This window comes from Triturus cristatus, chromosome 7 (assembly GCF_964204655.1).
Source record: "Triturus cristatus chromosome 7, aTriCri1.1, whole genome shotgun sequence".
Taxonomy (NCBI): Eukaryota; Metazoa; Chordata; class Amphibia; order Caudata; family Salamandridae; genus Triturus; species Triturus cristatus.
Genome location: NC_140590.1, coordinates 1,345,387,577 through 1,345,402,100, shown reverse-complemented (window position 1 = coordinate 1,345,402,100; position 14,524 = coordinate 1,345,387,577). Strand labels below are relative to the sequence as shown.

Here is a 14,524-nt window from a genome sequence, read left to right as displayed (position 1 = left end):
TCTTCGCCGAAAATGTCTGGTACTGAGACGCTGCCGCGTTGCATCTCGTGACGTCAAGCCCGATGATCACAGATGTTTTTTTTCGATCGGAAGAATCTACAGGCTTCGCAGGATTTTCCTTCGTGTTCCGGGGATAAGCACAGTTTGCAGACTTCGTGCAAGTCGGTGCGTGGAAACTTAGCACAACACCCAGGACTTAGTTTGAACGAAGTCCGTTCCATCGACTGCTGGTGTGGTTGGCACGGGTAGGCCAGACGGCCCGAAGCGAAGTTCCCGATCAAAGGTTTTCACAGTGTATACGATATACGTTAAATGGGAAACCGCGATAATACCGTCAAGGGTAGAGGATTGCGCGTTTAAGGGGTTCGAAAACGATACCGAGCAATACACATCCGAACCCAATGGCTGAAAAAACAATCTAAGGATGGAGTCGATGTCAATGCGCACTATCAGTGAAAGGAGGAGTCACCTACCTTGTGACTACAAAGACTTCTTCTTCTTCTTCAAAAAAAAAAAAAAGTGCAAACATCCGGGCCCAACACCAGATAGTGATCTATGCTAAAGCATATGATCTACAGCTCATATGCCTCGAACATAAAATAACTAAAAATATTTTTTATACAAAGCAAATTGGCCTGAGTTCAGTTTGAGTGTGTGACATCATTTGCTGATTGAGTGTGTACAACAAATGCTTAATACTACCCTCTGATAAAGCCATATGGCTTGCCCACACTACCACAATTAGAGAGTAAGGTGCTATCCACTTTAACCTCTGCCTACCTTTGGGGTTCCACTGGACTCTGTGCACACTATACGTCATTTTGGTATAGTATATACAGAGCCAGCTTCCTAAAGGGTATTGCTCAGCAAAAGTTTCCGGAACCAGCCTGACGCCAGGGAAATTGAAAGGTAAGGATTCTGCAACTAGAAGTCTCTATCATATCCAATTGTTCTCACTCACACTATGGACATAGCAGTCTTAAGGTAAATAGCTGTACTAGAAATTGAACCAGAGGAGACCTGAGGTGGTTGGACTGTTACTTGTGCTAAGACCACTGAAATGTAGCATAACAGTTACCATATTGTCTAGAAGTAGTGAAAATAGACTTTTTTTTGCTTTTGCAGAAAAGGGAACAGAAACATGATTTGCTAATTAAATCTGCCAGAGATGTAGAAAAGGTACAACCCTTTACCCTAGGTTTGATCAAAGCATGTTTTAAGAGATCTGGTGCAAATCACTATCAGTAGCAGGACTATGAGAAGTTTACAAAGTAGATATTTGCTGAGAACAATCCCAAAACCTTTTAATCAACTGACAAAACACTCAAATAATTTGCCCATTTCAAAGTCTCCGATTTTCACAAGATCCACTTTATATCAACAGAGCTAGAATTCACTTTTCCCCATCGCCTCAAATGCTTCCTTCTTTAAGTGAACAATGAAAATACCACCACGAAGAATGTCAGTTTACCAACCTTGGTGATGCCCAAGATATGTGTACGGCGATGGGTTTGAGGCAGAGATGCTGGGCACCCCACTCTGCTGAGCCTGAGAAGGACCCCCATGTGTCTGTGAAGGATGAAGCAGCATAACCTGTGTAGGATGTGGGGCACCTGGATGTGGGGGAGGGGCTCCAGACAGACCAGACTGTACATGTGCCTGTGGAAGAGACAAACCATTCAATGGAAAAGATTAAGCAGAAATGCATTCTTCCTGCACACAACAGTCATAGAATTCCAAAAGTGTCTACAACCTGCAGAAGGATTATGTAACTTACCCAGTAAGCATCTGTTCTTGGCATGTAGAGCTGTAGATTCACATGCTTTGCATACTCCTGCCATCTAGTGTTGGGTCCGGATGTTTGCAAGTTGTTTTTCTTCCAAGAAGTCTTTCCAGTCACAAGGTAGGATGACCCTTTCGGTTATAGTGCGCATGGGCATAGACTCCATTGTTAGATTGTTTACCGCAAGAGGGTGAGAATGGAGTGAGTGTAATAAAGAGATGTCTATTCGCAGATAATGCAAATAATGAACTGCAACAACTACAGGTGCCCGGGGAGCAGGGTGCATCTACAAGCCAAAAACAGATGCATACTGGGTAAGTAACAATCCGTTCGAGGCATGTGTGCTGTAGATGCACATGCTTTGCATAGACTATATAGGAGTATTCTCCAAAAACAGATGGCTAACCAGTAGATGTTGCAGTTGTCTGGAAAAGTGTTTTTAGCATTGCCTGTTTTACACTGGCTTGTTGGCGTGCTGGTACAGCCACACAATAGTGTTTGTAAATGTGTGTGGTGTAGACCATGTTACTGCTTTACAAATGTCAGCTAAAGAAATGCTACCTAAATAGGCCACAGATGCCCCTATTTTGCGAGTGGAATGCGCTCTACGGGGTATAGATAAGCTCTTAACTTTTGCGTATCAAGTTTGAATGCATTTAACAATCCCTCATGAAATGCCAGATTTAGAAATAGGATGGTCTTTGTGAGGTGGTGTAAATGAAGCAAACAGTTGATTTGTTATACGAAAATCTTTTGTTCTTCCGATATAATACACTAAAGCTCTTCTGATGTCAAATGTGTGAAGAGCTCGTTCTGCTACTGAATCAGGTTAATTTGGAAAGCTGAAACCACTCTGGGAAGCAATTTGGGATTGGTGCAAAGAACTACCCTATCTTTATGGAGCTGAAAGAAGAGTTCTTCTAAGGTTAATGCCTGTAACTCAAGACTTTTCTTAATGAAGTGATTGCAAATAGAAATGCTACTTCCCATGAGAGGAACTTTAAAGGACACTTTGGCAGTGGTTCAAAGGGTGGATCCATAAGTCTTGCGAGTACAAAATTAAGATTCCAAACTGGTGCTTGTGGAATTCTTGGTGGTTTAACTCTTTAAGCCCTCCATAAAGGCTTTAATGACAGGAACTTTGAATAAAGACAAATGATGTCTGTTTTGCTAATACGCAGCTACTGTTACAAGGTGCATCCGAATGGATGTGTAAGCTACCCCACATTGCTGTAGGTTTAGAAGGTAGGAATATGCTACTTACCAGTATGCATCTGTTCTTGGCATGTAGAGCTGCAGATCTATACACTTTTGCGTAGATCGCCATCTGGTGTTGGGCCCGGATGTTTGCAGTTTGTTTTTCTTCTTGGACAGTCTTCGGAAGTCACGAGTTCGGTGACTCCTCCTTCGGTCCGTACTGCGCATGGGCTTCAGCTCCATCCTCAGATTGTTTTTCGTCAGCAGGGAAAAGATGGAGCGTAGTGATAATAGTAAGAAACCCATGTGTGTTGTATCTAAATAAGATGGACTGGAACGGATACAGGTAGCCGGGGAGGCGGGTGGGCGTGTATAGATCTGCAGCTCTACATGCCAAGAACAGATGCATACTGGTAAGTAGCATATTCCATTCGAGGCATATGAGCTGCAGATTATACACTTTTGCATAGATTATATAGCAGTACCCAGCCCTAGCGGCGACCACCGGTATCCGTTGCAGTGGTTTGAAATAGTGTCTTTAGTACAGCCTGGCCCACACTAGCTTGTTGTTTGGAGTGCACGTCTACACAGTAATGTTTTGTGAAGGTGTGCGGTGTTGACCATGTGGCTGCTTTGCAGATGTCATCTAAGGGTATGTTCCCTAGAAAAGCCATAGAAGCCCCTATCTTTCTTGTAGAGTGGGCTTTAGGTGGAACAGATAATGTTCTTTTTGCTTTGGGATAGCACATTTGTATGCACTTTACAATCCACCTAGCTATCCCTGATTTAGAGATGGGGTTGCCTTTATGCGGTGGAGAGAAGGAGACAAACAATTGTTTAGTCTTTCTGAAAGGTTGCGTTCTTTGTATGTAGTACAGTAAAGCCCTTTTAACATCAAGTGTATGTAGAGCCCTTTCCGCAACAGATTGAGGTTGCGAGAAAAAAACTGGTAATTCTACCGATTGATTAAGATGGAAGGGGGAAATGACCTTGGGCAGAAATTTTGGATTTGTGCTAAGTATCACCTTGCTGTGATGTATCTGTAAAAAGGGTTCTTGTATAGTGAACGCTTGTATCTCACTAACCCTTCTAAGGGAAGTGATAGCTACGAGGAAAGCTGTTTTCCAAGTGAGGAACTGTAGCTCACATTTATGCATTGGTTCGAAAGGCGGACCCATTAGCCTTGTAAGAACTACGTTTAGATTCCATACAGGGGAGGGTGGTGCCCTGGGTGGAATTACTCGTTTAAAACCTTCCATAAAGGCTTTAATAGCAGGCACTCTGAACAGTGATAAATGCTGTCTGTTTTGTAGGTAAGCAGCAATCGCTGCTAGGTGTAGGCGTATGAATGAATATGCCAGGTTACACCTGTGAAGATGGAGCAGATAGCATATGATGTGCTGTATGGATGCATCTAAAGGGTTGATTGTATTGTTACCGCAGTAAACAACAAATCTCTTCCACTTTGCGGCATAGCATGCTCGAGTGGTAGGACGTCTGGCTTCCTTGATAATGTTCATGCAATCAGGGGGAAGATTAAGGTATCCAAATTCTAAGATTTCAGGAGCCAGATCGCAAGGTTGAGCTGAGCTGGGTCCGGGTGCCTGATTTCTCCATGGTTCTGGGTTAGGAGGCATGGGGACAGGTACAGTTTTTGATGTTGTACCACCGATAGCTGTAGTAGTGTGGTGTACCACGGCTGCCTGGCCCATGTTGGAGCTACCAGAATGAGTCTGAGGGAGTGCTGTTGTAGCTTCCTTACCACTAATGGAATTAGCGGGAGAGGTGGAAAGGCGTATGCAAATTTGCCTGACCAGTTCATCCATATCGCATTGCCTTTGGACAATGGGTGTGGGTATCTGGCAGCGAAGCTTGGGCATTTTTTGTTTTCGTGGGTGGCGAAGAGGTCTATCTGAGGATGCCCCCACTTGTGGAAGAATGGGTGAAGAACTTGTGGATGCAGTTCCCATTCGTGCAATTGCTGCGTTTGTCTGCTGAGCAGATCTGCCATGGTGTTTTGTATGCCTGGGACGTGTTGTGCCAGGAGAAAGATTTTTTGTGGAATTGCCCATCTCCATATGCTCTGTGCTAAGCGGGAGAGCTGGGGAGAGTGTGTCCCCCCCCCCTGTTTTTGAATATAATACATTGCAGTCATATTGTCTGTGCGAATTAGGACTGCTTTGGCTGAAATTTGTTTCTGAAACGATTTCAGGGCTAGAAAGATCGCCAATAGCTCCAGATGGTTGATGTGGAGTAACCTCTGTTGTGGCGTCCATAGACCTTGCACTGTGAAGTGTAATAGATGCGCTCCCCAGCCGGAGAGCGATGCGTCCGTTGTTAGAATCACCTGAGGAACCGGGTCCAGGAACGGTCGCCCTTTGGAAAGGTTTGTTGTGTTCCACCACTGCAGAGATTGATGAGTGCGGCCGTCCACCAACACCAGATCCGTCAGCTGACCCTGGGCCTGGTTCCACTGGCGTGCTAGGCACTCTTGGAGTGGACGCATGTGAAGTCTTGCATGAGGCACTATGAAAATGCAAGACGCCATCATCCCTATTAGTTTCATGAACACACTTGCTGGGAGAGAGTGCTGAAGAAGGAACTTTTGGCGCAGGGCTTGCATGCTTGCGATCCTGGCTGAGTTGGGATAGGCTATAGCTTTTGAGGTGTCTATAGTGGCACCGAGGTATTGCTTTGTGTGAGACGGTATCAAGTGGGACTTTGTGATTCACCGTAAAGCCTAGCTGGTGGAGTAGTTGTATGGTAGTGTTTGTATTTTGTACACACTGGTGGTAGGACGCGGCTTTTATGAGCCAGTCGTCCAGGTAGGGGAAGACGTGAATGTTTTGTCTTCGGAGGTGTGCTGCCACTACTGCCAGGCATTTGGTAAACACCCGTGGTGCGGTTGTGACCCCGAAGGGAAGAACCTTGAACTGATAATGTTGGCCGTCTACCACAAATCGGAGGTACTTTCTGTGAGCAGGGTGTATTGGGATATGAAAGTATGCGTCTTTCAGGTCCAGTGTAGTGAGAAAGTCGCCCTGACGGATGAGTGGGAGAACTTGCTGAAGAGTTACCATATGAAAATGGTCTGAATGGATGTATGCATTTAGAGGCCGGAGGTCTAGAATGGGCCGTAGGGTCTCATCTTTCTTCGGTATGAGAAAGTACAGAGAGTAGACCCCTAGATTTTGCTGATCGACGGGTACCTGCTCTATCGCGTGTTTTTGCAGGAGGGAGAGTACCTCTTGTTTCAGAAGTGTGGTATGTTCTTGTGCCATCGCACGGTGTCTGGGTGGAATATTTGGGGGGGTAGAAGTTAGCTCGAGATAGTACCCTGACCGAATAATTTGGGTTACCCATTTGTCTGATGTTATGGCCTCCCAGGTTTGAAGGAAGTCTTGTAGTCTGCCCCCGACCGGAGTGGAATGGCCTGGGGGGAGCGGGGGAAAGTCATTGTGTGGGCGGTGTGGCAGAACGGGCGGTGTTGGTTTTGCCCCTGCCTTTAATATTGTTTCCTCGATACCCACCTCTTTGGTAGCCCTTTGAGAAGGTATTTTGAGGAGGGGACTTGTAGGAAGTGGAGGCGTTATCGGAAGAGTAACCTCTGCCAGAGCCTCGAAAGGAGGAACGGCGAAAGGAGCGTCTAGGGGTTTGTGATTGCAGGGCTCCCATAGACTTCGCCGTGTCTGTATCCTTCTTCATTTTTTCCAGGGCTTCGTCTACTTTTGGGCCAAATAAGTGTTGTTGGTCAAAAGGGTGGTTTAAGATAGATGCTTGGACCTCTGGTTTAAAGCCTGAAATTCTGAGCCAGGCGTGACGGCGAAGCAGGACACTGGTGTTTATAGCCCTGGACGCCGTGTCTGCTGCGTCAAGTGCACATTTAATAGGTGTTGGTAATGATCTTTCCCTCTTGTATTAGCTCATGAGATTTATTCTTATATTTCTCCGGGAGATGCTGCATGAGAGCCTCCAGCTCATCATAGTGCGCTCTATCGTACCTTGCTAGCAGCGCCTGCGTGATGGCGATGCGCCACATATTGGCAGCTTGCGAGGCAGTGCGTTTGCCGGACGCATCTAAGAGCTTGGACTCCTTATCAGGTGGTGGAGCCTCATCAGATGACTGAGAGTTGGAGCGCTTCCTAGCTGTGGAAACCACTAGTGAGTCTAGGGGCGCAGGTCCTTTAATATAGACAGGATCCGTGGGAGCTGCCTTGTACTTCTTTTCTATTCTGGGGTTTAAGACCCTAGCTCTAACAGGGTCTTTGAAAACCTCTGTGGCATGCTTGGTCACCCCTTTAAGCATGGGTAATCTAGCGGTGGATTTATCGGCTATGTCAAATGTGTCAAGTAGGAAGTCTTCCTCAACTGGATCACTGTGTAATTCCACCCCATGGTAATGTGCCGCCCATTGTAAGAGGTGGTGGAACCCCAGGGAGTCCTCTGGTGGAGACGGCCTGGATGGATAGAGATTATCCTGAGGCACATCTGGGACATCGGGATTGTGATAATCCTCCCATGGGTCAGGTGTTCCCGGAGGAGTGGGGTCCTGCGGGGCATCTGTGGGATCATAGAATGGATCTCCGTGGTCATCAGGGTCCGGAGACAGTGTTGGAGACCGATGAGGCAAGGGTGGAGAAGGTGGGGGCGGAGATGGAGGGGGTGGAGGAGGTGGGGAGGGTACTCTGAACGGGGATGTGGCAGAGTCCTTCCGTTTTGGTGGTGAAGGAGGAGTTGGCTTGTCCAAAAGTCTTTTCTTGGAAAACAAAGTTAAATGTCCAGTCCTGGGATCCTTAGTTAAAGTCGATTCCTCCATAGGTGCCGATGTTTTTGGAACCGAAGGCTTCGTCGGTTTATCCGCGACGTGCTTTCTCGGGGTGTCCGATCTTTTGGTCGGCGCCGAGGAAGGCTCCGACACGGAAGCGTCGGTGCCGAGAGATTTGTGTTTGGTCGGCACCGAGAGGCCAGGTTTCGACACTGATGGCTTCAGAACGGAACTTGTTTTCTTCGGCGCCGAAGAATGTTAGTTGCCGCCAGGAGACTTGTGATGCTTTTTCATCGGGCCCGAAGGTGGGGTGATGGAAGCAGTATGCTTGGCTTTCCCTAGGCCCGGAGGCGAAGGGGTAAACTGAGTCTCTTTCGGTATGGGCGCGGGAGGGGGAGGGGGTAGAGTACTCACGACCCTCTGCGCCGGTGTGATCTCCTCCACGTCGGAGTCGTCGGCCTCAGAAGCGCTGACGACATCTTCCTCCCGCTCGGTGTGCAGCTGTCCCGAAGCTCCGGTGTCTTCTCCGAAGATGTCAGGTGGAGCCGAGGTCGATAAGTGCGCCATGGTGCGTCGAGCTCGTCGATCCCGAATAGTCTTTTTCGATCGAAAAGACTTGCAGGCGGGGCAGTCTCGGGCCTCGTGTTCGGGAGAGAGGCAGAGGTTGCACACCTGATGGAGGTCGGTGTGGGGAAATTTAGACCCACATTTTGGGCACTTCTTGAAGGGAGTCCTTTCCATCGGCCGAGACCGGAGTCGAGGTAGGCCCGAAGGCCGCTGCCGATGTCTGGAATCGAGGAAGTGCCGAAGAGAGAGATTAAGAAGTCGATTCCGTCTAAAGAATCTCGATGGACGAGGATTTTTCGTCGAAGGTCGAACTGGAAAGGTTCGAAGCCGGAGCACGAAGTATTACATCCGAGCCCGATGGCGGAAAAAAACAATCTGAGGATGGAGCCGAAGCCCATGCGCAGTACGGACCGAAGGAGGAGTCACCGAACTCGTGACTTCCAAAGACTGTCCAAGAAGAAAAAAAAACTGCAAACATCCGGGCCCAACACCAGATGGCGATCTATGCAAAAGTGTATAATCTGCAGCTCATATGCCTCGAACACAATGTTCTGAACAGAAGCAGCTAGAGCTAGAATGTTGTTGTAATTGTAGTAAACACATCGTTTCCATTTTGCTGCATAGCAAGGTCTGGTAGTAGGTTTTCTAGCTTCTTTTAGAATAGTCATACATTCTGGTGGCAAATTTAAATATCCAAACTCTATGACTTCATGAGCCAAATCAGTATGTTGAGCTCCTTGGGATTTGGATTCTTGATTTCTCCATGGTTCTGAGTAAGGAGACTGGAGGTGAGATGTAGCTTTTGATGTGGAACTACTGAGAGCTCTAGCAGGGTGGTGTACCATGGTTGACGGGCCCATGTGGGAGCTACCAAAATAAGTGTGAGTGATGTTTACCTGAGCTTCCAAACCAGAAACGGAAGGACATGGAGAGGCAGAAAAGAGTATGCAAATATCCCTGACCAATTCATCCATAGAGCATGGTCTTTGGAGAGTGGGTGTGGGAACCTGGAGACGAAGTTTGGGCATTGTGCATTGTCTACTGTGGCAAACAGATCTATTTGTGGGTATCCAGATTGTTGAAAGTATGGAAGGAGAACTTGGGGATCAAGTTCACACTCGTGTAGTTGCTGTCTCCTTATGCTGAGGAGGTTGGCAATTTGATTGTTCACTACATGGAGGTGTTGTGCCAGGAGGTGAATCTTGTGATGGATGGCCAATTTCCAAATAGTCTGAGACAGGCATGACAGTTGGAGTGTGTGCCCCCTTTTTGTTTTTGTACATAGGACCTTGCTGTCATCTTGTCTGTGCAGACTAGGACAACGTTGCTTGTGAGACGAGACTGAGAAGCACTAGAAACACTGCTAGAAGCTCTAGATAGTTGATGCGGAGACGTTTGTGTTTGTCGTCCCAGAGACAATGAAGAACAAGTTACTTACCTTCGGTAACGATAAATCTGTAAGAGACAGATTAGCTATAGATTCCTTACCTTAGAATTACCCCCAGGCGTCAGACTGGATCCGAAAATATTTTGTGTCAGGAGTACGCATGCGTGTCGAAAGGTGGCGCCAGTCGGCTCCACGGTCATCGTTGGCATCGTGGTAGCCGGGATGACGTTACGGTAGCTACCTAGACGCCGCCCTCACGCGCGGATGTCAGTTCTGTACATGACTTTCCAAGTCAGAAGAACAGAGCCATGCAAGATACTGACCACTGGTTCACAAAACTAGGGACCTGAAAGGGAGTCCTTAACCCTAGAAATCAGTTCGCAGAACAGGGAATATGGGTGGGGTGGTAAGGAATCTATAACTAATCTATGTCTCTTACAGCTATATCGTTACCAAAGGTAAGTAGCTTGTTCATCTGAAAGAGACAATTAGTTATAGATTACTTACCTTAGAATAGATACCCTAGCAATAACAACCCAGGAGGAGAGTCAGCGAACCAAGTTCACACCAGAAAGTCCTGGAGAGCAGAACTGCCAAAGAAGCCATCTCTCCAGACTTGGCTGTCCAGGCAGAAGTGTTTTGTGAACATGTGCAGAGATGACCACGTAGCTGCCTGACAGATGTCCCATCCCAAAGCAGTGGTAGCTGCCGTCGCCCTGGTGGAATGAGCGCACAGTCCCACTGGAGGCTCCTTCTTTGCCAAAGGGTAGCAAGCTTTAATGCACAAAACGACCCACCTAGAGATGGTCAGTTTGTGCACGGCCCGACCTTTTTTGGCGCTCACGTAGCCAACAAAATGCTGGTCATCCACCTGGAACTGTTTGGTGCAATCCAAATAAAATGAAAGTGCACATTTTCGATCCAGACGGTGAAGCCTCTCCTCCTCATTAGAAGGAGGTGGAAAGAAGTTGGTAAAGTGATGGTTTGACCATTGTGGAAAGAAGTAACCACCTTGGGAAGAAAGGAAGGTCTGGTTCTTGGTTTGGAGGACAACCTTGTCCGGATGAACAGCCTTCTAAGAGGCTTAGAAGAAAAAGCTTGGAGCTCACTAACCCTGCGAGCAGTGGTGATGGCGATCAGAAAGGCAGTCTTTAAAGTAAGTAGTCTGAGAAGACAGTTATGAAGCGGCTCAAAGGGAGCCACATAAGGTAAGTAAGAACCAAGTTCAAGTCCCACCGGGGCATTACGAAGAGAACAGGAGGACAAAGATGAGTATTGCCCTTAAGGAAGCGATTTACAACATGGGACTTGAAAAGAGAAGGCTGATCAGGAAGCCTACGAAAGGCTGAGAGGTAGCCCTTAAGAGTGTCCAAAGCACAGTACTGCTGCGCCAAAGAAAGAAGGAACAAGAGAACCTCTGAAAGAGGGGCAGAAAGGGATCAACAGCCTTTGCTGTGCACTATGCAACGAATGTGTTCCATCTGCAGGCATATACCGTCTTAGTGGAGGGACGCCTGGTTGCCAAGATAACATCATAGACTTCGGGAGGAAGATCAGAGGCTGTCAACTGCCGCCGCTCAATCTCCACGCAAGGAGGTGGAGGCTGGACAGGTTTGGGTGGAAGATCGTCCACTGCTGCTCCAACAGAAGATCCTGACGTAGAGGCAGTCGAATCGATGGCCATGTGTAACAGCTCGGTATACCAGACTCTTAGTGCCCAATCCAGAGCCACAAGAATGACTTGGGCCCAGTCGCGCTTGATCTGCTTCAGCACTCTAGGCAGAAATGCATATAGAAGACTGCAACTCCACTTGCGAGGAAAAGCCTTGCCTAGTGAGTGCCACCTTGGGAATTCCAACCCGCATAATTGCTGACACTGTGCGTTCTCTTTAGTGGCAAATAGATCTAACCAAGGCTCTCCCCACCGCTGAAAGAGACCTTGCCCCACCTCCGAGTTAAGACGCTATTCGTGATCCATCATGCACCTGCGGCTGAGTTCGCCCACCCTGGCATTCAGTGAACCTGCCAGATGTTGAACCACCAGGGATATGCCTTGATGTTGCAGCCATGTCCAGAGGCAGAGAGCCTCTTGACATAGGGTCCACGACCCCACCCGGCCCTGTTTGTTGCAGTACCACATGGCGGTGTTGTTGTCTGTGAACACCTGCACTACTCTTCCCCGAACAGAGTGAAGGAACGCTTTGAGTGCAAGATGAATCACCCGGAGCTCTAGCAGGTTGATGTGGAGCCAGGACTCTACCAGAGGCCCCTGATCACCACCTGTCCCATGTGGCCACCCCACCCCAGAAGTGATGCATGCGTCACCACTGTATACTCTGGTTGGGGAAGGGCGAGGGATCTGCCGCTGACCCAATCCTGGTTAGTTAGCCACCACTGCAGTTGACGTGCAGTACCCTCCGAGATCTAAACGCAATCGGACAGATTCCCCTGATAATGTGCCCACTGGAACTTCAGGTCCCACTGCAGAGCCCGCATGCACCACCTGGCATGATCCACCAGCAGGATGCAGGAGGCCATGAGGCCCAGCAGCCGCAGAGTCATTCTGACCGAAACCCGGGATAGAGGCTGAACGATTGGAATCATAGCCCGAATATCCCCGACTCGCTGCTCAGGAGGATAAACCCGAAACTGCATTGTGTCCAGAACCGCTCCGATGAAAAGGAGCTTCTGAGAGGGAATCAAGTGTGACTTCTGCACGTTGATAGTGAACCTCAGCGAATGCAGGAGGTCTGTAATAGTCTGTAGGTGGGAGACGACTGCCTGGGGCGAGCCCATCTTCAGCCAGTCATCGAGATAGGGGAAGACTGGAACCCCTGATCTGCACAGATGAGCTGTGACCACCGCCATCACTTTGTGAACATCCGAGGGGAGCTGGTAAGGCTGAAGGGGAGCACAGAAAACTGAAAGTGCTTATGGCCTACCGTGAACTGCAGGTAACGCCGGTGGGCTGGCAGGACAGGGATGTGAAAGTAAGCATCCTGAAATTCCTACGCTTGTAAGAAAGTGGGTTTCTGTTGCAGTAACCCCCCCCCCCCTTTTTTTTAGCCTAATAGCTGATGCACTTTTCCTTGTTGTGCCCTGGGCTCCTGCCAATCAGGTGCCCAGGGCCTGTGTTCCTTCCCTAAAAACTGCCTAACAGCCAAAACCCAAATTGGCAAACCCTGGCCACATGTCAGCCCCTGGTAAATGGTACCCTAGGTACCCAGGGAAGGCCTCTAAGGGCTGCAGCACTCCTTGTGCCATCCTTAGCGGCCCTGTACCCTAACATGCACACACACTGCTCTTGCAGGCTGAGTGTCTGGATACAAGACAAAACGGAGAGTCGACATGGCACACATCCCTGTGTGCCATGCCCCCAACCTACACTGCCCTGCCATACATCAGCCACCATTCTAGCTGGGTGCCCTATGCCAGTGGTGTGGGTACAGGAGCATGAGCCCTGTGCCCCTACAGTACCCAGGTCCATTCCTGGGCACTAAGTGCAGTGCTGCCATTCTGTGAGCTTCCCCAGCCCATTGCAACCCCCCACTCTGGCGGGAAGCTTGGCCGGAAACCCCAAATAAGGACAGGGGATGTGCCAGCCTGCCAACCCCACCCCTCAGGTGGGGGAGGCGAGGTGACACATCTCCGGGATTTCGCCATCTTGAAGATGGGAAGCCCTGCCCAATCAGGACTAGGCTCCAGCCCCCCCTCCCACAGGAGAGAGGCAGGATAGGGGGTGTACCCACCCCAGGACAGGGACCCATTGGCCCCTGCCCTTCACCTACCTGTAACGCTCCTAAATCTAGTATTTAGGGGCACCCTGAACCTTCCTTCCCCAGATTCCAGATTCCAACATACAAAGAAGAGCAAGAAGAAAGAAGACCTGCCCTGCAGCTGCTAAAAAGAGAAAGACACCAACTGCTTTGGCCCCAGCCCTACCGGCCTGTCGACCCTCAAACCTGCTCCTGCTCCAACCCGGCATCTCTTGTGGCCATCAACCTAACAAACCCCGGAGGACCTGGCTACCTTTTGGCTCTAAGCCCCTGGGACACCCATGAGTAGAGGCTCTACTCAAAACCTACTTCTAATCCGTGAAAGCAGCCCGGAACCGCGAACCCAGCACACTCTGTGCCAGCCAAGCCTGGCCAGTGCCAGAGTGAACAAATACCACGAGGACGACCCCACGGCGACTGTGACCCCGAGTCCGGCACCCAAGGACCTCCCTCGACACTCCTGAAGAAGCCTGCAGCCTCAGAACAAGGTGCCCCCCCCTACCGCGATCAACAGAGGGTAAGATTTCCCGACACCAAAAGGCACCCCTGCACGCGGCGCCCTGCGGCCCCCTGTGCCCAATCCCGGGGTACCTACCTATCCTCCAACTACCCAACTTACCTCTCGAAGTGGTGGTGGCACCTGAAGAATCCTTGTCCCCGAGCTTGCAGTCTTTTTCTAAACCGGGGATTTCCCATTGAAACCAATTGAGCGCCCGAAGGCTCAAAAGCACCCTGCACCCAGCCACCCGAGTGGCCCTGGCAGTGCAACCTCTACACCTACCTACTTCCCCACTTTCCCTGAGTAAGTGACCAGGAGCCCAGCTCCCACAGCCGCGTGGCTTGCTAGTCAGCAGCCACCAACCAAGGCCCCCCTATCCCTCATAGGATAACATTGGGCCTAACTCTCTCTGCACCCGGCCGCCCTAGAGTCGCTGAGGGTGAACCAACTGTACCTACCTGACACTGGGGGACCCCTGAGTCTATGCCCAGAACCTCAACTCTGCCAGTCGAGTACTTACCTTTAAACCGATAACTCTATTTTCTTCATA

The 14,524-nt window shown here is 49.3% G+C and overlaps 1 protein-coding gene across 4 annotated transcripts in view; it reads right to left on the bottom strand.

Annotated features, from left to right (window-relative positions):
* ATXN2L (ataxin 2 like) overlaps nucleotides 1-14,524 on the bottom strand; it is a 767,539-nt gene that overhangs the window by 26,781 nt on the left and 726,234 nt on the right. For all 4 annotated transcript variants that reach the window (XM_085618994.1, XM_085618995.1, XM_085618996.1 and 1 more), the window contains one exon: nucleotides 1,476-1,659. In XM_085618994.1, the coding sequence (XP_085475120.1) occupies nucleotides 1,476-1,659 (184 nt within the window). The remainder of the gene's footprint in view (nucleotides 1-1,475; nucleotides 1,660-14,524) is intronic.